Below are 26,092 nucleotides of genomic sequence, written 5' to 3' on the forward strand. Positions count from 1 at the left end.
CGGATCTCCTGACATTGAGGAAAAAATGTGGTCACCATGATATATACTCCGCCCTCAAGTCTCTGTGGAGCGACCCCTATAACGTAGTCCTTCTTTGTAGATTTCTAAGGAGTTGATTGAACTTCAGATCGAAACCAACAAGATCCGAGAGCACTATGAGGCCGAGACATTTGAACTCAAAAACACGGTAAGTTGTACTGGCTTCCTGCTTGGCCAATCTGCACAACTAGAGCTGAAGTGTAAAAGATAGGCGGTGGACATTCTAAGAACTACAATCTGCTTCTCTCGTAGATCTTGAGTCTCGAGAACCGACTAATGACTGTGGAACTTCACAAGGAGAAGTTAACAGGAGAGCATGAAGCCTTGAAGGAACGTCTCAGATCCGTGGAGATCAACCGCAAGGAACTGGCTGACGAGTATATTGTCCTGAAGAGTAACTACCTGGCACTGAGCAAAGAGCATGAGCGTGAGGTGAAGGAGATGTCTACAATTTGTCGATTAGTTGTATAACCGCTCTCGTTATAGGAGCCTCATGAGAGAACTATACAACAACTTGTTGTAGCATCTCATAATTCGAGATCTTCATAGACTCTTGGTTATTTTTTGGTAACCTTAACCCCTCTTCTTCCTCTCATGACTGACAGGTTGCTAAGAACGATGAGTTGAGCATGGAGCTCCTCAATCTGGTCAACCGAGAGCAAAACGACACATACACGCAGTCTCGAGCTCTGGTCAACGAGGCTTCGGCAGAACTGGACAGGGTGCGAGCTATGGTCAATGGCATGTCAGCACGTAAGATCAAGGTAAGTGTAGATGATATTCACGTCATAGTCACAGTGGCCATGGGCCTATCTTAATTTGACTTTACAGTGTGCATGTGATTTTGACAATTGTTGGGTCTTTTAGCCTGAAGAGCTGGTCGCCTCGGAGCACGAGAGGAAAAAACTGGAGAGAAGCGTAAGTTGTGGTCTTACATGTCATCATAACTTATGGCAGTCTTCGGGTGGAAGAAGGTGGAATACTCCAGTTGCTCCAGTCTTCCAGTCTCTTCATTTCTTTACTGGTCCCTGGTGTCTTTATAGCTTCTCGGAAACCAGAATGAAATCAAAGGTGAGATCGAGAGCATGAAGAAGATCCATGAAACCCAGCAACAGAAGTTAGAGGAGCGGGTGTAAGTTGGACTTGCATAAATCCATAAAACACAGAAGAATACATGTATCTCATAGCCAATGTCTCACCACAGGATCGCCATGGGTAAGGAGCTCCAAGAGGCAAAGAGAGCCATCCGCAATACTCAGCACAAGATGGCTGAACAGTCTGCGGTAAGGGGTTTCTGAGGAACCAATATTACAGACTGTCTTTGGGTCTAGTAGAATAGTGAGATATTTCTCTTCCTCAGGTTCTCTTGACGTCTCAGAGTCAGATGAAGGAAATTGAGGCTGAAAACTCCCGTCTCCAGTTGCAGCTGAAGGAACTCAATGAGGAATATCGCTCAAGACTCAACCGATACATCCAGGATCTAGCTGTAAGGGACTTCATGAAGTATGGGTAGTCAGGGTTGGAAGCAAAGGATGATGGCGGGATTTGGGATGAGTTTAGGATGTAGGACAATGGTTGGATCTATGGTGATGATAGAATGAACAATGATGGTGGGATGTGGAATTATGGTCAGGAATAAGATGCTAGTGGGATGTAAAGTGATAGTAGGATGTAGGATTTATGGGGTATGTACGATGTGATGTAGGATCTGATGTAGGGTGAAAGTGAAATGTTGGATGAGGATGGAATGTAGGATGGTGGCGAGAAGTAAAGTAAAGGTTGTATAGTGGTTTCTGATGGGATGTAAGAGAATGGGTGAGGTATATATCATGCTGGTAAAATGTACAATAATAGTAAAATGTACAACTATTGTGGCATGTAGGGTGATTATAGGGTGTATAATAATAGTGAGATGTAGGGTGATGGTGGGTTATACAGTGAGGTGAGATGTAAGGTGATGGTGAGACGTAGGGTGATGGTGGGTTATACAGTGATTGTGAAGTGTAGGGTGATGGCGAGATGTAGGATGATGGCGAGATGTAGGATGATGGCGAGATGTAGGGTGATGGTGGGTATTACGTTGATGGTGAGATGTAGGGTGATTGTGAGATGTAGTGTGATAATGGGTTGTACGTTGATGATGAGATGTAGGGTGATGGTGGGGTTGTACGTTGATGATGAGATGTAGGGTGATGGTGGGGTTGTACGTTGATGATGAGATGTACGTTGATGATGAGATGTACGTTGATGATGAGATGTAGGGTGATGGTGGGGTTGTACGTTGATGATGAGATGTAGGGTGATGGCGAGATGTAGGGTGTAACAATCTGAGTCTAAGTGTTGTAACTTACTTGAGTTATTGCAGGCAGGAATCGTAGTCAGTAAGGCCATAGGTCAGAACACAGGAGAGGCTTAGTAGTACACAGGGGCGGGCACGGATGAAGCCGGTGGTCATTGCACCGAAGATCAGCGTCAGTATTGAGGGAGCAGGCAGGTATCGTAGTCAGCAGGAAGCCGGTGGTCGTTGCACAATAGAGGAGTCAATCGCAGGAGAGAAGGAGACAAGCTAGACTACAGGCTGGAAGCACAATAATCTTGCAAGGATGTATAGGCAAGGCTGGGTTTAAATAGGAAGTCCAATCTAGGAAGGGGTGGAGCAAGGCCAGGGAAACAGGAACTAGGAACTGGAAAGTCAAAAACTAGGCCAAGGATCAGCACTGGAGCTGTCCAGAGAGCTGCATAGCTCAGTTGGTAGAGCTGCAGCCTGGGACAGTGGAGTCTGCCTGTTCAAGTCCTGACATAGGGTGACGGTGAGATGTAGGGTGATGGTGAGATGCAGGGTGATGATGAGAAGTAGGGTGATGGTGAGTTGTGTATTGAAGTTGAGATATGGGATGGCAGTGGGATTCAGGATGAGATGTAAGATGATTTACCCTATGTTTCCTTATAGGATTATGTGGATGGGAATTTGAGGAGTGGATCGGGGGGTAAGATGGATCCGTCACGCATGAAGCAGTACGTGGACAGCATGATGAGCGACATTAAAGCTTCTCATAGGTCTCGGGAGGAGCAGCTGGCGACAGCTACACGACAATACAAGAAGAGGATGCAGAACCTCATCAAGAAGCATGAGAACCTGCTGATAGCCTACCGGTATTACCAGACCTGGAGGAGACCCAAGAGCGGCCCCGGGAAGAAATCCTAGGGGGGGTTCCAAGCATCATCACTGATTCTGACACCAGTGGTTCCTCCTGAGGCCCTCACAGGAATTTCTCCTCATTCCCTACCTATGGGGACATGCATGGCATACTGGGAGCTGTAGTCCCACCCCCGGGCCCCTGGCTGCCCCCTGCTGGTCACACCTTGTAATGGCCTCTTTTTGTCCATTTCCAGCATGCAGAGGGAGCAGATCTTGGCTCTTGGTAACAATGATGTGGACCCCGGTCCTCCCGAGCATCACTTCTCCATTATAGACCCTGATCTACAATCCCAGTCTGCCCTGGAGTTAAACCGACTGAGAGAAGACAAGGCCCGGCTAGAGTCACAGATCCAGGATCTGAAGGAGAAGGTTGGTGCGATAAGTAATGTCTGACCTGGGGGCGGAGCTTCCCTTTTATTCTCCTGATTATTAACTGTTCTTTATTACATTGCAGAGAAGAATAAATGACAACACAATATCCAATCACCAGTAAGTACTGGGACATTGTGAGAGTCTGAACAGGGCTGAAGAAGGCTTTAACAAAGGGCTTAGAGGGGCTGTCCACTACTTTCACCTCCACAAAGAAAAGTGAACAATCCCTTTAGTAGACAGGAACCATCAGTGTGGCTCATGTGCTCCTGACCTTCAGCTTCTTCCCCCTTTAATCTACAGACAGCGCAGCCAACTGAGCGAGGAGAACTGGGCCGAGATCAGGAAACAGCTCCGAGAGTTCACCCACAACACACAGGTAGGTACCGCTGCTCCCGCCATACTGGATGCAAAGCTACAAGGGCATAATACAGCAAGGTGCCACCTGGTGGTAGGAGGGAAATTGCCTTAGAATGTGGTTGATACAATTCATTTTCATCACTAGGAGGATTTGGAGAAGGAAAGGAGCCAACTGCTGGCGAGGGCAATGGTGGCGGAGGAGCAGGTGGCAGAGCTACAGGAGTATGTGGATAAGCACCTAGGACGGTGAGGAGACAACTCTGCATCCAATACAGCCACATGTGACTATAATCACCTCAGGGTATACCCCAGAGCTGCACTCACTATTCTGCCGCTGGTGCAGTCACTGTGTACATACATGACATTACTCCTCCTGTACTGATCCTGAGTTACATCCTGTATTATACCCCAGAGCTGCACTCACTATTCTGCTGCTGGTGCAGTCACTGTGCACATACATGACATTACTTATCCTGTACTGATCCTGAGTTACATGCTGTATTATACCCCAGAGCTGCACTCACTATTCTGCTGCTGGTGCAGTCACTGTGTACATACATGACATTACTTATCCTGTACTGATCCTGAGTTACATCCTGCATTATACCCCAGAGCTGCCCTCACTATTCTGCTGCTGGTGCAGTCACTGTGTACATACATGACATTACTTATCCTGTACTGATCCTGAGTTACATTCTGTATTATACTCCCGAGCTGCACTCACTATTCTGCTGCTGGTGCAGTCACTGTGTACATACATGACATTACTTATCCTGTACTGATCCTGAGTTACATCCTGTATTATACCGCAGAGCTGCACTCACTATTCTGCTGCTGGTGCAGTCACTGTGTACATACATGACATTACTTATCCTGTACTGATCCTGAGTTACATCCTGTTTTATACCCCAGAGCTGCACTCACTATTCTGCTGCTGGTGCAGTCACTGTGTACATACATGACATTACTTATCCTGTACTGATCCTGAGTTACATCCTGTATTATACTACAGAGCTGCACAAACTATTCTGCCGCTGGTGGAGTCACTGTGTACATACATGACATTACTTATCCTGTACTGATCCTGAGTTACATCCTGTATTATACCCCAGAGCTGCACTCACTATTCTGCTGCTGGTACAGTCACTGTGTACATACATGACGTTACTTATCCTGTACTGATCCTGAGTTACATCCTGTATTATACCCCAGCGCTGCACTCACTATTCTGCTGCTGGTGCAGTCACTGTGTACATACATGACATTACTTATCCTGTACTGATCCTGAGTTACATCCTGTATTATACTCCAGAGTTGCACAAACTATTCTGCCGCTGGTGGAGTCACTGTGTACATACATGACATTACTTATCCTGTACTGATCCTGAGTTACATCCTGTTTTATACCCCAGAGCTGCACTCACTATTCTGCTGCTGGTGCAGTCACTGTGTACATACATGACATTACTTATCCTGTACTGATCCTGAGTTACATCCTGTATTATACTACAGAGCTGCACAAACTATTCTGCCGCTGGTGGAGTCACTGTGTACATACATGACATTACTTATCCTGTACTGATCCTGAGTTACATCCTGTATTATACTCCAGAGCTGCACTCACTATTCTGCCGCTGGGGCAGTCACTGTGTACATACATGACATTACTTATCCTGTACTGATCCTGAGTTACATCCTGTATTATACTCCAGAGCTGCACTCACTATTCTGCTGCTGGTGCAGTCACTGTGTACATACATGACATTACTTATCCTGTACTGATCCTGAGTTACATCCTGTATTATACTCCAGAGCTGCACTCACTATTCTGCTGCTGGTGGAGTCACTGTGTACATACATGACATTATTTATCCTGTACTGATCCTGAGTTACATCCTGTATTATACACCAGAGCTGCACTCACTATTCTGCTGCTGGTGCAGTCACTGTGTACATACATGACATTACTTATCCTGTTCTGATCCTGAGTTACATCCTGTAAATCTTTTATTTTATATATAAAAATGAAAAACATTACAACAATAAACATAAATCAAGCCATAACTTCTGGCAAAACAAAACAATAATAATAACAAAACAATAATACAAACTAAAAGAGTCTTACGAAAATCTCCTGGCCCAGCCACACACACACCACACAATCAGCATTATAAAACAAAACCTTCACCCAATCCCACCACCTAATATTTTTTTTTTTTTTTTTTTTTATATAAATTTTTATAATTTTTTTTTTTTTTCCATAAATAACTAAAGAATGCACAGCAAAAAAAAAAAGACAAACAGGAAATAAAAACATTAAATATTAAATATAACTAACTAAATCCCACGCCCATCACCCTCCCACCCAGACACTGGTCTAACGTCCAAAGTTCGCGCTGTATAGTCCAGACCAGTGCCCAGGATCATAAAGTCCAAGTCCCGTCCACCCCCCTCCCAAACTAACACCCTAACACCAACACCCCAAAACCAACCACCTATATACACATTAACTATAACTACATAAATACACACTGTACACAAAATACAAACACATTAAACATATCAACATATAACAAACCAACCACATAAAGCCCAGGTTCGGTGCCTGCAAGCCCCTACATCTCTATAACCTCAGATACAAAACAAAAATCTACAGTGTCAGCTTCAGCCCAACACCAGGAGAGGAGATGACAGACTAAGGGACACTAAAGGAGAACCCCCTCCAAAGGAGATAGGCCCTCCCCGTGCCCCGCCTCTCATACTCCAGAGAGCGCACCTTCACCAGGTCACCCAGAATGTTCCTAACCACCTCATCCACCGGGAGGATTTTACGCTGCGTCGATACTAAACACCGTGCGTTCCACGTGTGGTACCTGACCACTAGACTGACTAGGAATAACGTGCAGCGGTCCCGGCCACCCAGGCCTCTGAATGCTCCATAGGCCCACTCCGCATAGGAGAGACCGGCCAACCCGGGCCAATGGATGGAAGCGCCCACCCGGTTGTACACCTCTGTGTTAAAGGGGCACTGAAGCAGGAAGTGGTCCATGCTCTCCAGCAGACCACCGCACTCCTCCCGGGGACAACCCCTTTCCTCAGAGCTCCTACACTTCAGATTGTCCCTCACACACAGCTTTCCATGGAAGCAGCGCCAAGTCAAGTCCCAAAACTTCAAGGGGATCCTGATGGAATTCAAAAGACCTAAACCCACCCCCAGATCCCGACTTGGGCAATCCCTGAGGGCCAGAGGCTTCTGGAAATGGGTCAACAGAACCCTTTTGTCAAGGAGTTTCCTCGACATGGTCCTGATCTCCCACATTCCCAGACCCCACCGGCGAATCACCTTCAGAACCGGGGTAGCGTAAGCCGGAAGATGCCCATGCGGTGTACGGAGATCCTTCACTTGTCCTCCTGTCTCCCATTCCTGGAAGAAAGGCCGAAACCATCCCCTGCAGGAGTATACCCACGGAGGAGCCCTCTCTTTCCAGAGGTTTGCTACATTGATCTTAAGAAAGGTATTCACTAGGAACACCACAGGGTTGACCATACACAACCCTCCTTGTCTCCTCGTGCGGTAAGTAACCTCCCTCTTGATTAGGTTCAGCCTATTCCCCCATAACAGCTGGAAGAACAGACTGTACACCCGAGTCCAGAGGGGTTCTGGCAACATGCACACACTGCCCAGATATATCAGCAATGGGAGCAGGTAAGTTTTAATCAAGTTCACCCTTTCCCTGAGGGTCAAAGACTGGTCCACCCTCTGAGCGGCAATCTTAAGCCTGCCATCCCAGTTTTGCATGGGGTAATCCCCCTGGCCAAATTCGATGCCGAGAACTTTGGCAGAGTCTTGGGGCCCTGGAAGAGTGTCCGGGAGATCAAAGCCTGGATCCCCCTCTCCCAGCCAGAGACTCTCACACTTATCCCGGTTGATCTTGGACCCAGAAGCCTCTGAGTAGCGGTCAACCTCTGACATCACCCATTGCGCCTCCCCTCTCGAGGACACAAAAACGGTGACATCATCGGCATAAGCTACCACCCTTAGAGTGGCTTCCGGTGCCGCCTGGTCCATCCCGACTCCCACCAACAGCCCACGATCAACCCTCCTAAGGAATGGGTCAATCGCGAACACGTATAAAAGTGGGCTCAGAGGACAACCCTGGCGAACACCAGACCCGACCTCAAAAGAGCGGCCAATCCAACCATTCACAAGCGGGAAACTCTCTGCCCCTGCATACAAAACCTTTAGCCAATTGACAAACTCCCCCGGCAGGCCATACCTCAGAAGGACAGACCAGAGGTACTCGTGGTCAACCCGATCAAACGCTTTTGCCTGATCCAAGGACAGCAAGTACCCCTTCCAGTTACCAGCCCTGCCCTGCTCCACTGCCTCCCGAACACAAAGCACAGCACTAAATGTACTGCGGCCTGGAACAGAGCAGTGCTGGGTCCCCGAAAGGAGCCGGGGCGCAAACTGCACCAGCCGATTAAACAGCACCTTTGCCAAAACCTTTCTGTCCGTATTGAGAAGCGCTATGGGACGCCAGTTCTCAATACGAGATCGGTCCTTACCCTTTGACAGAATGATCAGGGCAGACCTCCTCATTGACTTCGGCAGAGCGCCCGAGGAAAGACACTCATTGAATACCTCAGTCAAGAGGGGAACCAAGGCGTCCTTAAAGGTCTTATAGAACTCAGATGTTAAGCCATCTGGACCTGGCGATTTCTTGAGGGCGAGCCCTTCAATCGCCCGGCTGACTTCCTCTTCACTGATCATCTCTGTCAAAACATCAAGAGAGGGGTCTACTCCTGGCTCAGGGACAGTTTCAGCCAGGAAAGCCGACATCACATCCCGATCTAGATCCTTCCTGCCCAAGAGGTGTGAGTAGAAGGATCTGACGACCTCCAGAATCCCTGATCTGGACCTTTTCAGGGATCCCGTACTGTCAACCAGTCCTGTGACAACTTTACTACTCACTGACATCTTGCAGTTCCTGTAAGGGTCGGGCGAGCGGTACTTCCCGTAATCCCTCTCAAAAACCAAAGATGCGTGTCTATCGTACTGACACCTCTTCAGCAAGGATTTCACTCTGGAGATGTCCTCACGACTACCTCCAGTCGAGACGAGATGCTCGAGTTTCCTCCTCAGGCCCTGATACAGGCGGTACCTGTCCAGGCTCCTGAGGCTCGAGAGCTGGCGGAAGAATCTCGCCACCCTTTTCTTGAGCATCTCCCACCACTCTGACTTACTGCTACAAAGGCCCAGCAATGGTACCTGGCTCTGAAGAAAGTCCTCAAAGGATTGTCTTATCTCTGCTTCTTCCAGGAGAGACGAATTGAGCTTCCAATAGCCTCTTCCCATCCGGGGGGTCTCTGTAACATTCAGAGAAAACAAAATTAGACAGTGGTCGGAGAACTCCACCTCAACAACGGACACTGCTGAAGAAATGGCTTCCTCCTTTAAATAAAACCTGTCTATTCTAGACCTGCAGCTACCCCTATAATAGGTGAACCCCGCGTGGCCTGGGGTGTGCCGGATGTGGACATCCACCAGGCGAGCCTCACTAGCTATTCTATTAAGAGCGACGCTATCATAAGTCAGCTTGTCTCTGGAACCTCCCCTATCCTGGGACCTCGTGACAGCATTGAAGTCCCCTCCAAAGACCACCTGCCGACTTGTAAAAAGGTAGGGCTTGATCCTCATAAAGAGACACTTCCTGTCCCACTTGGACTGGGGACCATAGATGTTAATTAGGCGCAGTTCTTGTCCCTTCATGAGGACATCCAGGATCAGGCACCTCCCCATTTCTAACTCAATAACTCGTCGGCATTCTACCGGTGCGGTAAAAAGGACCGCCACCCCGCTATACGGCTCGGCCGCAAGAGACCAATAGGAAGGCCCGTGTCTCCATTCCCTCTTAGCTTTAAACACGGCCGCCAAATCTGGCAGCCTGGTCTCCTGCAAAAATAAAATGTCGGCTTCAACACGGCCGAGAAAATCAAAGGCCGCAAATCTAGCCGCATCAGATTTAATGCTGGCGACATTAATGGACGCCAGCGTCAACGGAGTGGATGCCGCCATCATGAGTGATTGAGTTAGACGGCTTTTTTCTTACTATTTCCCTTCCCCCTACTGTCCTCTGAAGATGATGCCTTTTCCCTTTTCCCTTCAGAATTGGGGCAACTTCTCTTTAATGAAATCGAGGTGTCCATGTTATTACTGGCCCCCACGGACCACCCTCTCCTTCGTCCTTGTCTCCTGACTCTGAGTCAGTCTCCCACTCTGAGGACCCGGCTTCCCCAGAGGATAGAGACTCGGCGCCCCCTGCAGGCTGCTCCGCCGCCACCTCCAGAACCCCACCCTCAGCCCCTCCTTCCGAGGAGGCGATTTTATCGAGGGTGAGGAACCGGTTGGAAAGCTCAACCAGAGGGGAGGAAGTTTTCCCTTCCTTAGGTACCTTAGATCGGCCGCGTTTTTTCTTTTTCTGCTTGCGCTTATTTTCTAGCCAAATCCTGTTATCCTCATCCATACTCTCATAATGGGAGGACGTGGAGGACATGGCACCTTTCTCGCGCTCCATCCTCCTGACCTCCTCATCCAACTCATCATCCCTCAGGGCCTCAGTAGCAAGACCAGCCTCTGAGGAAGGACCAAGGGTCACCCCAGCAACCTGAGGCTTCCCCAGTTCTCTCCCTTTTTGTCTGGCTTCAAGCCGCCTTAACTGAGAAGGTGACTTATTCTTACTTTTCTTCACAGGCCCCTCAGCTCCTCCACCTCTGCTGGTACCTTCCCCAGCAGAAGCAACCACATGGCTCTCCTCCACTGGGGTCACAACCGCATTGGCAAAGGAGCGAGGACAACGGCTGAAAGGGTGACCGAGCTCACCACACAGGTTACACCTAATGTCCTTACAGGATGCAGCGAGATGACCTAGCCCACCACACAAAGCGCACTTCTGCACTTGGCAGCTGGCGCTAAAGTGTGTGGGGTCACCGCACCTGTGACAGACCTTCGGCTGCCCCTGGTAGAAAATCAGGATTCTGTCCCGCCCAAGAAAGGCTGAAGAAGGAATGTGGGCGACTGTGCCGCCTGAACACTTCAACTTCATCATGAAGGTCCAGGCCCCAGACCAAATGCCAAATTCATCGCGGTTTTTCTGAGGTACCTGTACAACCTCACCATAACGACTTAGCCAAGTCATGATATCCATGCAAGAAAGTCACTCGTTACGGGTCAAAACGGTCACCTTCTTGACTGTGTTTTGGCGAGACACTGCTTGCACAGCAAAGTCTCGCCAGCCAGGCTCTTTCTTTGGCAGCTCATAATTCGACCAGAAGAGCTCTAAGCCCTCCGGCCGAACAAAGCTGACATCGAACTCCAGAGTACCATAAGGATGTATCAGGGCAAAGATGTCACTAGCCCTAAAGTTCATCTTCAGGAGGAGCTCCACCACCCTTGACCTGGGTGGGCATGCGTCACTGCCCCTCCAGCGAAGACGAACCACATTCCTACGGGCAGCTCCGGGCCCGGTTGTGGGTAAAGACCATTCAGTCTCTCCCCCCCTTTTCTCTTGGAAGGCTGCCAGGCCATGCCTGTCTGTCCAGAAGGACAGATCAACATCTCTCCCCTCTACATTGATTGACTTTTCCCCTCTCCTGAGAGCCTCCAGAAGACGCCTTTGCAAAACGCTATTCCCAGAGTCAGGAGACAAGGAGTTAACCCCACTTGCCCCAGCGGTGACATTCGCATAGCTCCTTATGGGAGCGGCCACCACTGGGGGTGCAGATGGACCAGCACTCACACCAGGATCCCCCTCAGCACCATTCACCACCCCCACATTCACCACACTATGTGCATTACTGCCTCGCTTCCCTGCATCACTCACACCAGCTGGGCCAGGAGGACCTGGGGTTGCCTCGGCGTCACTGGACACTGGGGGTAGAGCCACCTCCATAGCTGATACAGCCTGAGAAGAGGCAGCTCCAACCCCGATCTTACTTGTGCCCTCTGCCTCATTGGCATTAACCCCTTGTTGACCAGCTATTTTAATGTTTGTGCACCGCTGCTCACTAGATGCATGAGGTCTCTTATCTTTATGAAGTCCGGAAAGTCTCTTGTTACCATCTCCTGGGTCTGATGACCCAATGCAAAATAATATTTTTCCTGCGCCCTTTCCTGCAGGCTGCACAGGACGCTTGGGAGGCGCTGCACCACAAGCCCCAGCAGCCCCATCACACTGCCGCTGCTTACCGGAGCAAGCAACAGCCACAGCGCTAGGGGCCACAGGAGCCACCGCCACTGCCCCTGGCACAGGGCCACCCCCCCTCCCACTGGGGGGCAGCGCACAGTACCAGGACCTGCTGGATCGCCCTCACTGTCCGGCCTTTCGGCCGATGCCTTCCCTGCACCATCCTTGCTACTACAAACAAGGCTGGTGCTCTGCGCCATGATGGAACGTGGCTTTGCAATCTCCCCGCACCCTGGCACCGAGTCCACTGCAGGATTCGTGCTGGGCTGGGTAACGGGGCCTACACGACAGGCTGGCACTGCTGCCCGCCCGGAGGGAACAGGGAGGGGACGAAACACCAGATTCACCTCCTGAGACGCCTTGATCTTCCTGGCTCTCTTCTTTCTCTTTAGGTCGTCATCTGGCAAATCATCGCCGAAGGAGAAGTTCTGGAGGTGAACTGGGGACTCGAGCTGTCGGATCTGAGCCATTAGCGCCCCCCCCGACCGCTGTCATCACTTTCCTCCTCCAGGTTGGCAGAGCCGCAGCCTGATGGTAATGGCGCTTGCTCTGCAGGCAGCCTGTCGTGCGAGGCCTGCTGGTGTTGGTGCAGGCCACCAGACGGACACGGCAGGTCTTCCTCATCCTCCTCATCATCGCCATCGCCTTCATCCGCCTGGATCTCAAGCCCCTTCAGCTTTCTCAGCTTCTCCTGGCGCATCTCCTCAAATCTGGCGTCGTTCTCCAACTTTTCCCTGAACGGACCGCTGTGCTCCCGGATCAACCGTCGTTTTTCCTGCAGAGCGGTGACCTCGGCTTTAAGTCTGTCAATGGTGTTAAGAAGATCAGACTTTTTCTTCTGTGTAGCCACCCCCGCTAGGGCCAAGGTCTCACGTATCTCCTCCTGGAGCCTATTCAGCGCCTTGCCAGCTTCCTCGTACTCACGGAGGTGCTCAGCAATCCGGGAGCCATAGATGGTAGCAGACTCCCGGGCCTTTAGATGTCCCCATGCTTTTTGCACACCTCCGTGAGCACCCAGCTTTCCAGCTGAACCACCCAACTTTCCCGCACAGTCACTCAGCTTTCCAGGAGGAGCACTCAGGCTGATGTTACTTGCCTTGATCTTTTGTGTTCCGGAGACCTTGCGGCTTCCCTGGGTCTTGGGGGTGGCAGCCGAGGTCACATCGCTGCGTCCTTGGGTCCGGGCAGATCTTCTCACCCCCTCCATGTTGGCCGGTATCTGGCTTTTCCTGCCCCCCGCCGGCCTGGTCCGAGAGGCAGAAGCCTGGGATTTGCCTGGTTCACTCATCCCAGAAAACCCACTCCCTCCCTGGGGAGGAGAGAGCAGGCCTGGGTGGATTGGTCTTCCACCAGGTGGTGCAGGAGCTCAGCCACAGACAACCACACCCGTCAGCAGTTCACAGGGGAATGAGCCAGCACGAACTATTCTGCTGCTGGTGCAGTCACTGTGTACATACATGACATTACTTATCCTGTACTGATCCTGAGTTACATCCTGTATTATACACCAGAGCTGCACTCACTATTCTGCTGCTGGTGCAGTCACTGTGTACATACATGACATTACTTATCCTGTACTGATCCTGAGTTACATCCTGTATTATACCCCAGAGCTGCACTCACTATTCTGCTGCTGGTGCAGTCACTGTGTACATACATGACATTACTTATCCTGTACTGATCCTGAGTTACATCATGTATTATACCCCAGAGCTGCACTCACTATTCTGCTGCTGGTGCAGTCACTGTGTACATACATGACATTACTTATCCTGTACTGATCCTGAGTTACATCCTGTATTATACCCCAGAGCTGCACTCACTATTCTGCTGCTGGTGCAGTCACTGTGTACATACATGACATTACTTATCCTGTACTGATCCTGAGTTACATCATGTATTATACCCCAGAGCTGCACTCACTATTCTGCAGCCTCTTGTGTATTATGACCTGGTGCTTCTCTCTTTAGGTACAAGCAGGAGATAATGCGGCTGCGGAAGCTTATGGGCAGTGACGGTCAGAGAGCCGTTAGTGCAGACGCTCCACACTCCCTGCTGATCAGAGGTGGAAGGAGAAGCAGCCATGAGATGTGACCCCCTCTGCTGGCAGCCAGTGGTACCTCACCCGGACTCCATATAATACACTGGACTCAGAATTTATTGTAACCATCAGTACCTGACGTCGGACCTCTATGTAACTATTCTAAAACGACAGAACTATATAATAGCCATAAATATTTATTTTTACACAAATCTTGGGATTCTGTGCCTTAAAAATCGATTTTTTTACCTTCAGTGTCAGAATTTTTTATGTGTAGTCCTTTACGATGCAGCTACGAATTGTGACTCCGCCTCCTGGCACAGACTGCTCCGCCCTCCCCCATGCTTTACACTGCAGCTGCCTTGCATAATTACTGAAACTACAAGCAACAAAAACATAGAAAGGAAAGATAATAATCTGGAAACTGATTAACAGAGACTAAAGTGAGGAGTCTGAATAAAAGGGGTGGGGCCTCCAAAAAGAGGAGGAGCCTTACTAAAGAGGATTTGTCTGAAATAAGGGGCGGGATCTAATCAAGGCCAGGATCAAACCTGGAGTACAACTATCAGTGTAACAGGTAGGACAACTTTGAAGAACTGAGTAACCACTGTTTACCCCGTCACCTCTGTCCATCAGGGGTAGTAATATTAACCCCTCATTGCCGTAGACCACCAAAGATGTCGAGAATTCCTTCCCTGTGCTTGACCATCCTAATAATAATAATTCCTTTATTTATCTAGCGCACACAGATTACGCAGCGCAGCACAGAGCTTGCCAAATCTAAACAACCTACCAGTATGTTTTGGAGTGTGGGAGGAAACCCGAGGACCTGGAGGAAACACACGCAAACACGGAGAGAGCATACAAACTCTTTGCAGATGTTAACCCTGGGACTTAAACCCAGGTCCCCAGCGCTGCAAGGCTGTAGTGCTAACCACTGATACACCGTGCTGCAAGGCTGTAGTGCTAACCACTGATCCACCGTGCTGTAAGGCTGTAGTGCTAACCACTGATCCACTGTGCTGCAAGGCTGTAGTGCTAACCACTGATCCACCGTGCTGCAAGGCTGTAGTACTAACCACTAAGCTCTTTGTGAAAGAAAACGCACTCCATAAAATGCGGAAAAAAACTCGCCAAAATGTACCCCTTACTTATAATTTATTGATGACATAAAATATTAGTATCATTTTTTTAGTTACTATAATGTAAAATTTACATAAACTGTTATAAATAGAATTTATAGAATTAAATATATATATAAAACCAATAAAATGTTTCCAAATAAAATACATGAAAGCCTGTATCATACACCAGAGCTGCATTCACCAGTCACAGGCTTCAGAGCTGAACTCTCCCAGCATGCCCTGCTTGTTCAGGATCTGCACTTCCTATAGTGATTGTAGGTATATAGCAGGCAATGCACTGCAGTACAGGTGCTCAGGTGTGATAGGCCTGCTGACAGGCTTACTGACAGGCCTGCTGACAGACTTACAGGCAGTCTTACTGAAAGGTCTGCTGACAGACTTACTGACAGGCCTGCTGATAGGCCTACTGACAGGCTTATTGACAGGCCTGCTGACAGGCTTACTGACAGGTCTGCTGACAGGCTTACTGACGGTTTCCAGTGACAGCAGTCAGTAGTCCGGTGGTCACACCTCGGTGCCCATCTCTTTGGTCTTGGCGGCTTGCCGTACAGTCCTGATATCATAGGCCCAGGCCCTGTCTACGCCCTCTCCGATGATGTCATCAGGCACCCATGTGGGTAGTGGGAATCGTCCGGTCACCACCCGGGCATGGCTTGGCAGCTCCGCCAGCATCTTCTTCTCCAGCAACGTGAGCTATGAGCGATAATAACGTTATAATCTCCGTCACATGACCGGCAGCGGGGGTCCGTCACCAGCGGCCACTTACCACACTGGGCGCTAGGAAGATGGAGACGTTGTCACAGTCCTGCAGCTTCACCTGCAGAGTACACTGTGTTAGTACGTGTCGTGTCACAGCTGAGGGTTTGCTACAACTCCTCTTTATATGCTGATGGTCCGTTACAATGTGTCAGAGCAGGTAACCTATATCCATGTTTGGGGTGTGCACTTACCTTCCACAGGTCCTCACGTAAGTACGTGACCCTCCGGTGGTACCCCGACCTCCAGGCATAGAAGTTTGACAGTCGGACCAGCCATGGGTTTAGCTCGTACCCCACAGCGGGACAGAACCCCCTCCTGGCGGCCTCCAGAACCTGCAGGGTTAATGAATACTGGTTAATTTGGCGCCAACGTCAGCAAAACGATGTACAAAATGATTATGAAGATTTCTCACGATTCTGCCGTCCCCGGAGCCCAGGTCCGCCATCTTCCCCGTCCGCCCTCTCAGCAGCGTCATTACGTTCTCCACTTGTTTGGCGCTGGCGGGCATGTAGGGCACCTGGGCACAGGACGCACCAAAGAGATCATAGGGGGCTGATGACATCACTGATGGAGGGAGGTGCAACTATACAAGGTTTTACCTGTAGTTTTAGTGGCACCCTCCGAAATCCGGGCATCAGAACCAGGGCCCAGACAGAGTACGCTGCCAGTCCTGTGCACCCCGCTATCTGCAGAAGCCCCCAACCTCCCAGACCCCGGCCCTCCAGCTCCGACACCACATCCTGGGGGCCATCATCATCCATCCCTGCAAAGGACAACAGCGAGTTACATAGGACTGCAGGACACATCTACTACATGATCTGTACTCAGAGATATCACTGTGTTATCTGTGGTGTTACATAGGACTGCAGGACACATCTACTACATGATCTGTACTCAGAGATATCACTGTGTTATCTGTGGTGTTACATAGGACTGCAGGACACGTCTACTACATGATCTGTACTCAGATATCACTGTGTTATCTGTGGTGTTACATAGGACTGCAGGACACATCTACTACATGATCTGTACTCAGAGATATCACTGTGTTATCTGTGGTGTTACATAGGACTGCAGGACACATCTACTACATGATCTGTACTCAGAGATATCACTGTGTTATCTGTGGTGTTACATAGGACTGCAGGTCACATCTACTATATGATCTGTACTCAGAGATATCGCTGTGTTATCTGTGGTGTTACATAGGACTGCAGGACACATCTACTACATGATCTGTACTCAGAGATATCACTGTGTTATCTGTGGTGTTACATAGGACTGCAGGTCACATCTACTACATGGTCTGTACTCAGATATTATACTGCGTTATCTGTGGTGTTACATAGGACTGCAGGTCACATCTACTACATGATCTGTACTCAGAGATTACACTGTGTTATCTGTGGTGTTACATAGGACTGCAGGACACATCTACTACATGATCTGTACTCAGAGATATCACTGTGTTATCTGTGGTGTTACATAGGACTGCAGGTCACATCTACTACATGGTCTGAACTCAGAGATATCACTGTGTTATCTGTGGTGTTACATAGGACTGCAGGACACATCTACTACATGATCTGTACTCAGAGATATCACTGTGTTATCTGTGGTGTTACATAGGACTGCAGGACACATCTACTACATGATCTGTACTCAGAGATATCACTGTGTTATCTGTGCTGTTACATAGGACTGCAGGACACATCTACTACATGATCTGTACTCAGAGATATCACTGTGTTATCTGTGGTGTTACATAGGACTGCAGGACACATCTACTACATGATCTGTACTCAGAGATATCACTGTGTTATGTGAGGTGTTACATAGGACTGCAGTGAGTACTTTAGATTTTATTACATTGCATTTCCCCCATATTTTCACTGTACACTTGATAATGTATGACAAGGTTACAGCAATGGTTGTGTCTGTCATTGCCTTCACCCTTCATAGCCATAGAGGTCATGTGACCGCTCTATATCACTGGCAGTCCGTTTCCCGCCTAAACTTTCCCACAATCCTCCGCGGCGCCTGACAGCTGTCTATCCCGATGCCCCTTGTCTATTGACTATTGTCATCACCATAGTAACTAGAGAGCGTCTCACCCCTCTTACCTGAGTCGCCTGAACCGGAAGTGTGCGCTCTGAATCACAGACCGGCCGGAAACTTGTCAGACGACTTCCGTTCCAGGTACGTCATATTGTCATTTTAGTGATATCCAGTTTTGTGTAAATCATGATAATTATCGATAATTTTGTTTAATTTGTATGAGAATAAGATGAAATCCTGCAGGCAGCCTGGGTAGGGGCTTTTGAAAACATCCCCAAATTATTTATCATTTCTATAATCTATTAAACTGTTCACATAAATAATCAAAAAGGTTAAAAGAAAATTGTGTTCCTGTTCTGTGTCCTATCATGTTGTTCATAATATCACACTATCATTGCTAAACTTGTGGAATATTCAACATACATGGGTTACACAGCAGGACTTTGCTGACATTTCCGGAAAATACTCCCAACAATAATGTAAATGGCGTCCGTGTATTAAGTCGCATAGTCTGAATTAGATGTGAGGACTGCTACCATGTAGTGTGCATCATCGATGCTTCAGGTTCGGGTTTTGACCGAATCTTGAACAGATGTACGGTTCGGGTACCAGCCGCTCCTGGTGCCATATAAAGAGTTAACGCCTGTTATCCGTGTCACCACCGATCGCGGGTGTTGTAGTTTCGGGTTGAGCCTGAACGCCAAACCCCAACTTCTGGGTTTGGGTCTCCAGACCTGCAATGTTTGGCGTGGACGCTGATTAGGTCCACTCAACACTACTCGTTACTGACTGAGCTGAATATTTCTTATTAATTAACTCTGGTTGTTTTTTTCCACAAAAAACTTGTAGTTTCTCAAAGTAAAGTCACCCACATCAATCATCCCTCAAAGTTTGGTAGTTGTCACCGTCTTCACTCATCTTCCGGGCTGCATCTACATACATAAAAAATGCAAAACACATTGTCCACGCCCTAAATCGCAAGAGTTTTGTAGAGAGGAGATTTGCCTGATTACATTACTGTTTACAAAACGCAAACATCAACATGACGTTAACATTATGTTAACACATGCATCTTGTAAACGGATCAGACATGGATCAGACAGACCGTGGCATGGGACATCACGAGCGACGTTTATTTTTTTATAAAGCCTACACTTTTTTGAAACTCTTGGACAACCCCTTTAATGTAAAGAAATATTTGACCCAACAGACTCCATATAGTAGATCTACATGTGAGAAGATAGCAGCGTGCATAGTGCAATTGTTTCCCACTATTAGTCAGGCAGAGGAACGTGCGCCGATCCAGTGTCACTAGTGGTGGCTCCCACACCCTACCTCCGAAAATTGGCGTCTCAGAAGTGGAAAAACGGTATAACTAGACACAGCTGAGTCGCATGCGAACCGCCATGCGGGACATTTCTCACCGCAGCCGGCGCACGTTACCAGGACCGGCATAGTCATCTATTTATTGTGTGGAGCTGCCCCCCTGCCAAAATCAAAGCGTTACGAGAAGACAGCCCAGCGTTGTGAGGGGTCTTCCTTACTGCAAGTTAATCAGTCCCAGCTGCCCTGTCAGTCATATTCTGGGGGTTTGGGAAGAAAAGCTAATACTTCCCTAAATGAGGACCAGACCTGAGCTCTACCAGGAAGCTTTTATTGATGGAAACTCCTTCATTTCTGCTTCAAATTATGGTTTGGGCATCGTTTTTATGCGGTACCAGACACTGACACTAGGTGGCGCTCTGTACCACGCTGTGCGCGTCCAATACAAACACGGGAGATTTTCCAAAAAACACAAAAATAATTCCTCCTATCCTACATATTATACATCATCCTACTGGAGGCAAAATGGACGGCAGCATAGCAGACACGAGTATATCTTATCCTCCGCTCACATCCAGAGCTGCATTTACATCTTGTTATTTGCTTTTGGTCACATTGTGATTTACCAGTATTTAAAGGGAAGAGTTGGCATTACATTTTAAAATGGGTTTTCTGAGGGGGGTTAAAACATGGCTGCTTTCTTTCAACAACAGTGCCACAGCTGACCATGGTAGGGGCTGGTATTGCACGCACCACTGAGGTTGATGCCACACGTTTTGAACCCGTTTTGAACCCGTTTTTGGTCCGTTTTTAAGCAGTCCGTCCAAACACGCTTGCGTTTCTTGAAAATGCATCCGTTTTTGACGAGTTTTAATTAAGATAATTGGTAAAACCTGTCAAAAACGGCTGCGTTTTCCAAAAACGGGTTCAAAACGCCGTGTGTGGCATCACCCTGAGGGTGATGTCACACGTGGCCTTTTGACCACCTTTTTAGCCCGTTTTTAAGGGTGATGTCACACATGGCGTTTTTGGGCCGTTTTTAGATTTGCAAACGCAGACAAAGCGGTGCGTGTGGCACCAGCCTTAGGCTATGTTCACATGTGGCATTTGCGTTACATTTTGAAAATTGATGACTGAACAGCAACCGTGACCAGGACTCCCCACAGTGTACTGTTCACTTTTAGGCCGCATTCACACTACGCGTTTTGAGACACAATTCAGTCTTTCCCCGTGAGCACATGTTGAGGTTAAATTGGGTTTCCATCACATTTAGCAAACGCAGTGGTAGCACAATGTTACGGTTGGAGCCTTTAGATTGCATCTGAAAATAATTCGGCCTGAATAAAAGGCTTGCAGCTTCGGCTGTGACTGGAGTATAAGACATAGACGATCCAGCGACGTGTTGCTATTAGCGCTCTTGCCTCTTCCATCGCTCCTTCACCTGAAAAATCTTGAATTATCAAAATACTTGTTCAATTAGCAATTCTTTACCTTAATCCCCTCCTGGAGGAGAAGGAAGGAGGGACAATGGGGGGATTTAGTGACAATAGCAGAAGCTGTGTAACCTGAGGGATGAGCGGAGGATGCGTTGGGGCTTGTCACCTGCCTCCATCGTGAGGGCCACCTTCACCCTCTGGGGTCAGCGCGAGTGGAAGAACTTTACTATAAGTGACACTTCAAAGGAAACCGGATCCATGAAGCAATGTATGGCTGAGGGGACAGGACGGGAAGGATTTATGTGATACACAGGGCCCATTAGAGTGCAGCTTCTTGTGGACCAATCTCCAATTATGGTGATCCAACACCAAACCCAACTTCCTTGCTGAGAGAAGATCTCATTCACAAGAAGGGAATGTGGTCACCTTCAAGGACATCTTGTCAGCACCTCTCCAGACCCGAGTGTCTCCATGGTTACAGACTACAGACAACGACAACAATTCAGTCTATAGGCTTGACATTGGGTTTCTGGGTGTATTGGGGGTTCAGAGAATCCTTATCTTTCCTGTTTACCAAAACCCCACTATTGATCATGGGTGATTGTTCTGTTAATGAAGACGAGATGATTAACCCTGAGATCAAAGAATCCACCACATCCCGACATTAACATCTTAATGACTCCATGTGATTGACCATCTGTCCTGCAGGACAAGTGAGGACACGTCTGACCATCACCTGATCCAGCTCTCCGCTGCCATGATGACCTCTACCTCAGGCCCAAAAGCGGGCCAGTAATGGAGGGGGCCACAGGTACCCCATAATGCAGGGGGCCACAGGTACCATGTAACGGAGGGGGCCTCAAGTTCCCCATAAGGGTGATGCCACACATGGCGTTTTGAACCCGTTTTGAATCCATTTTTGGCTGTTTTAAGCTTTTTGCTTAAAAAATGGGCCAAAAACGGATTCAAAACGCCATGTGTGGCATCACCCTAACATAGCAGGCCTCAGGTACCCCAGGAGTGAATCACTGGTACCCTGTAATGTATGTGTAGTATACGTGTAGTACATATGACCGGTATATGTGTAGTATATATGACCCAGTATAAGTGTAGTATATATGACCCGGTATACGTGTATGATCAGTGTTGGGTCGACGCCCCCAGCTGGTCTTCCTTTCGGCCCGGATTCCTGCAGTAATGAAAGCCATCCTCTCTCTCCCTGAGGCCCGGGGGCTGTGGGAAAGTTATGAGCTGAGACAAAGGTGGTCCTGCGAGAAGAGGAGGGGGGCAGCGAGGGGTGAGGGGCACAGTGCACCTCCCCGGCCCCTCTCCTCTTATCCTCATGCCAGGATCTCAGCTCTGGCTCTTTCTCACACATCTGGATGGAGACAGGTGCTGGAGCAGAGGCCCTCAGCCAACAGGTGCGGGGGTCCTAAGACCTCGAGATTACCATTGTGCCATAAAAACCTGGGCATGAAGGGGTTACTATAGTTTTATATTCCCGGGCACAGCACATCTGTCTGTCTGCAGGGGAGCTGTGTACTGTCTGCAGCCGTGGGCATGGGGTGTAATGTCAGACCCCGGCAGCTGTGTGGATGTTATGGGTCTGACACCCTCCATAGTTCAGCCGGCGTCTGATGGCGGCGACAGGCAAGAATGTTAACCTCTAGCACGCTGGCAGCATGGAAGATGGCCCCTCACACCCAGATAGATCCTCTGCATAGAGATGTCTCTATGGAAGATCTCACCTCTTGGGGCACTGAAAGGTCAGGAATCAGCCCCGAACTACACGGGAGGACCTGGCAGTGACCTGAGAAGAGCTCGGACCACAGTCACTCAGATTCCCACTAGTAACGCACTACAACATGATAGATTACACTCACCAACCACTTTATTAGGTACAAGATGGTAGTAACGGGTTGGATCCCCTTTTGCCTTCAGAACTGCCTCAATTATTCGTGGCATAGATACAACAAGCTGCTGGAAGCTCCTCAGAGATTTTGGTCCATATTGACATGATGGCATCACACAGTTGCCGCAGATTTGTCGGCTGCACATCCATGATGTGAATCTCCCGTTCCACCACATCCCAAAGATGCTCTATTGGATTGAGATCTGGTGACTGTGGAGGCCATTTGTGTCCAGTGACCTCATTGTCATGTTCAAGAAACCAGTCTGAGAGGATTCCAGCTTTATGACATGGCGCATTATCCTGCTGAAAGTAGCCATCAGATGTTACAGGGTACATTGTGCTCATAAAGGGATGGACATGGTCAGCAACAATACTCAGGTAGGCTGTGGCGTTGTACCAAGGGGCCCAAAGAGTGCCAAGAAAATATTCCCCACACCATGACACCACCACCACCAGCCTGAACCGCTGATACAAGGCAGGATGGATCCATGCTTTCATGTTGACGCCAAATTCTGACCCTACAATCCGAATGTCGCAGCAGAAATCGAGACTCATCAGACCAGGCAACGTTTTTCCAATCTTCTACTGTCCAATTTCGATGAGCTTGTGCAAATTGTAGCCTCAGTTTCCTGTTCTTAGCTGAAAGGAGTGGCACCCGGTGTGGTCTTCTGCTGCTGTAGCCCATCTGCCTCAAAGTTCGACGTACTGTGCGTTCAGAGATGCTCTTCTGCCTACCTTGGTTGTAACGGGGGGCGATTTGAGTCACTGTTGCCTTTCTATCAGCTCAAACCAGTCTGCCCATTCTCCTCTGACCTCTGGCATCAACAAGGCATTTCCGCCCACAGAACTGCCGCTCACTGGATGTTTTTTCTTTTTCGGACCATTCTCTGTAAACCCTAGAGATGGTTGTGCGTGAAAATCCCAGTAGATCAGCAGTTTCTGAAATACTCAGACCAGCCCTTCTGGCACCAACAACCATGCCACGTTCAAAGGCCACAAATCACCTTTCTTCCCCATACTGATGCTCGGTTTGAACTGCAAGAGATTGTCTTGACCATGTCTACATGCCTAAATGCACTGAGCTACCGCCATGTGATTGACTGATTAGAAATTAAGTGTTAACGAGCAGTTGGACAGGTGTACCTAATAAAGTGGCCGGTGAGTGTATAATCTCAAGGTGGTCCTGCTCACAACACAACAGGTCTAGGCCCAATGACCATCTGGATAATCCAGAGGAGGCCGTGGAGAAGGTCATGCGGTCAGATGAGACCAAGATAGAACTTTTTGTTATATACTCCACGTATTTGAAGGAAGCAGAAGAATGAGGACAACCAAAAGATCACCATCCTAACCATGAAGCTTGGGGGTGGAAACATCAGACTTCGGGGCTTATCTGCAATGGGGACAGGACAACGGCACCATATAGATTGGAGTAAGGATGGGACCATGTATCGTGAGACAACCTCCTCCTCTCAATAAGAGCATTGAAGATGGGTCATGGCTGGGTCTTCAACCTGGACAATGACCAAAAAGACACAACCAGGACAACTAAGAAGCTACGATGGTCTCCTGACCTCAACCCAATCCAAAGCTCTGGAGCGGCCTCAATGGTCTCCTGACCTCAACCCAATCCAAAGCTCTGGAGCGGCCTCGATGGTCTCCTGACCTCAACCCAATCCAAAGCTCTGGAGCGGCCTCGATAGTCTCCTGACCTCAACCCAATCCAAAATCTTTAGAGAAGCCGAAACTCAATGTTACCCAGTGACAGCCACCGAAACATGAAAAATCTGGTCCTAAATGCAATCCGGGTGAAGTCCTGTGTGTTTCTATGTCTTGGTGTATATCCATGTATATGCGCCTGTACCCCCCTCCCCCATACAAGATGGCGGCTCCCTGCACCTCTGGCTCGCTGCCAGCTCTTTCCCTGTTTCCTATAAGAAGCGATTAGAAGAGCCGTCAGCAGGTGGAGGCCGATCCTTTGAGAGATGTAATATGTCTTAATGAATTCTCCATGTTCGGGGCTTCGGGATAATGGGCTCCGGGCCCTCAGAGGTTGTTAAGTAGAAGTGAATGCAAGGAATTTGTCACTATGTGTTGGGAACGATGGTCTTCATCCAGCTGTCGGCAGCCACTGCTTCCCTGAGGAGGAGGGATGAGGGGGCTGCCAAGACCCCCATAACAGGAGCAAATGAGTGATCAGGTCCAGAAGATAGCGAGGCAGTGACTACCCCACTGGTGCTCCCTGTTATCAGCCATCACAGGCCCCCAGTATTTGTGCCCCTCCCCCATTTATATCATAAATCTGACTGATATTCCTGAGGCTGTTTCATGTTCACACTAAGAACAAGGGTTTAGTATATTCATCACGTGCGCTCTCTAAACCTCATTTTATATCTACAGAATTAAATAAAACCATATCTAGTCCTATAAAATCCACGCGCAGCACAATGAGAGTGGAAATGTGATGGTCACACATCGGCCTCTGTTCACACACTGACACATCCCACTACACATAAACACAAACATCCAGATCATCCGACAGATCCTTGCTGTATATTCCCAGGATATCAGCTCCACATCCAGCACGTCCCTCCCTGACCCCAACATATCACCCCAATGCTGCGCTTGATCACTATAATACTACCCCCTGTGTACAAAAATATAACTACTATAATACCGCCCTCTATGTACAAGAATATAACTGCTATAATACTGCCCCCTATGTACAGGAATATAACTACTATAATACTGCCCCCTATGTACAGGAATATAACTACTATAATACTGCCCCCTATGTACAAGGATATAACTACTATGATACTGCCCCCTATGTACAAGAATATAACTACTATAATACTGCCCCCTATGTACAAGAATATAACTACTATAATACTGCCCCCTATGTACAGGAATATAACTACTATAATACTGCCCCCTATATACAAGAATATAACTACTATAATACTGCCCCCTATGTACAGGAATATAACTACTATAATACTGCCCCCTATGTACAGGAATATAACTACTATAATACTGCCCCCTATGTACAAGAATATAACTATTATAATACTGCCCCCTATGTACAGGAATATAACTACTATAATACTGCCCCCTATGTACAAGAATATAACTACTATAATACTGTCCCCTATGTACAAGAATATAACTACTATAATACTGTCCCCTATGTACAAGAATATAA

The 26,092-nt window shown here is 48.4% G+C and overlaps 2 protein-coding genes across 4 annotated transcripts in view; one reads left to right on the forward strand and one right to left on the reverse strand.

The window, feature by feature from the left end:
- The window catches only part of CCDC78 (coiled-coil domain containing 78), a 45,875-nt gene extending 30,439 nt beyond the window's left edge, over positions 1-15,436 (forward strand). Inside the window, exons 3-16 of one of the 3 annotated variants that reach the window (XR_011849224.1) lie at positions 101-187; positions 292-471; positions 645-803; positions 907-957; positions 1,083-1,171; positions 1,244-1,322; positions 1,400-1,525; positions 2,990-3,192; positions 3,433-3,607; positions 3,693-3,727; positions 3,911-3,986; positions 4,113-4,213; positions 14,184-14,831; positions 14,995-15,434. Coding sequence is in view for 2 of the 3 variants with exons in the window: in XM_072119691.1 (XP_071975792.1) it covers positions 101-187; positions 292-471; positions 645-803; positions 907-957; positions 1,083-1,171; positions 1,244-1,322; positions 1,400-1,525; positions 2,990-3,192; positions 3,433-3,607; positions 3,693-3,727; positions 3,911-3,986; positions 4,113-4,213; positions 14,184-14,307 (1,485 nt within the window). In the remaining variant the exon portion in view is untranslated. Of the gene's footprint in view, positions 1-100; positions 188-291; positions 472-644; positions 804-906; positions 958-1,082; positions 1,172-1,243; positions 1,323-1,399; positions 1,526-2,989; positions 3,193-3,432; positions 3,608-3,692; positions 3,728-3,910; positions 3,987-4,112; positions 4,214-14,183 lie in introns of all 3 variants that reach the window. The other 2 variants (XM_072119691.1, XM_072119690.1) reach the window with 2 other exon arrangements.
- Positions 15,396-18,357, reverse strand: ANTKMT (adenine nucleotide translocase lysine methyltransferase). The gene is made up of 6 exons (XM_072119692.1): positions 18,282-18,357; positions 16,758-16,921; positions 16,571-16,675; positions 16,350-16,490; positions 16,166-16,216; positions 15,396-16,092 (listed from the first exon to the last, which is right to left on the reverse strand). Exons 2-6 carry the CDS (start codon positions 16,917-16,919, stop codon positions 15,904-15,906), a joined length of 648 nt encoding a protein of 215 aa, XP_071975793.1. The 5' UTR covers positions 16,920-16,921; positions 18,282-18,357; the 3' UTR covers positions 15,396-15,903.
- Positions 18,358-26,092: the final 7,735 nt, after the last annotated feature.

This window comes from Engystomops pustulosus, chromosome 8 (genome assembly GCF_040894005.1).
Source record: "Engystomops pustulosus chromosome 8, aEngPut4.maternal, whole genome shotgun sequence".
NCBI lineage: Eukaryota > Metazoa > Chordata > Amphibia > Anura > Leptodactylidae > Engystomops > Engystomops pustulosus.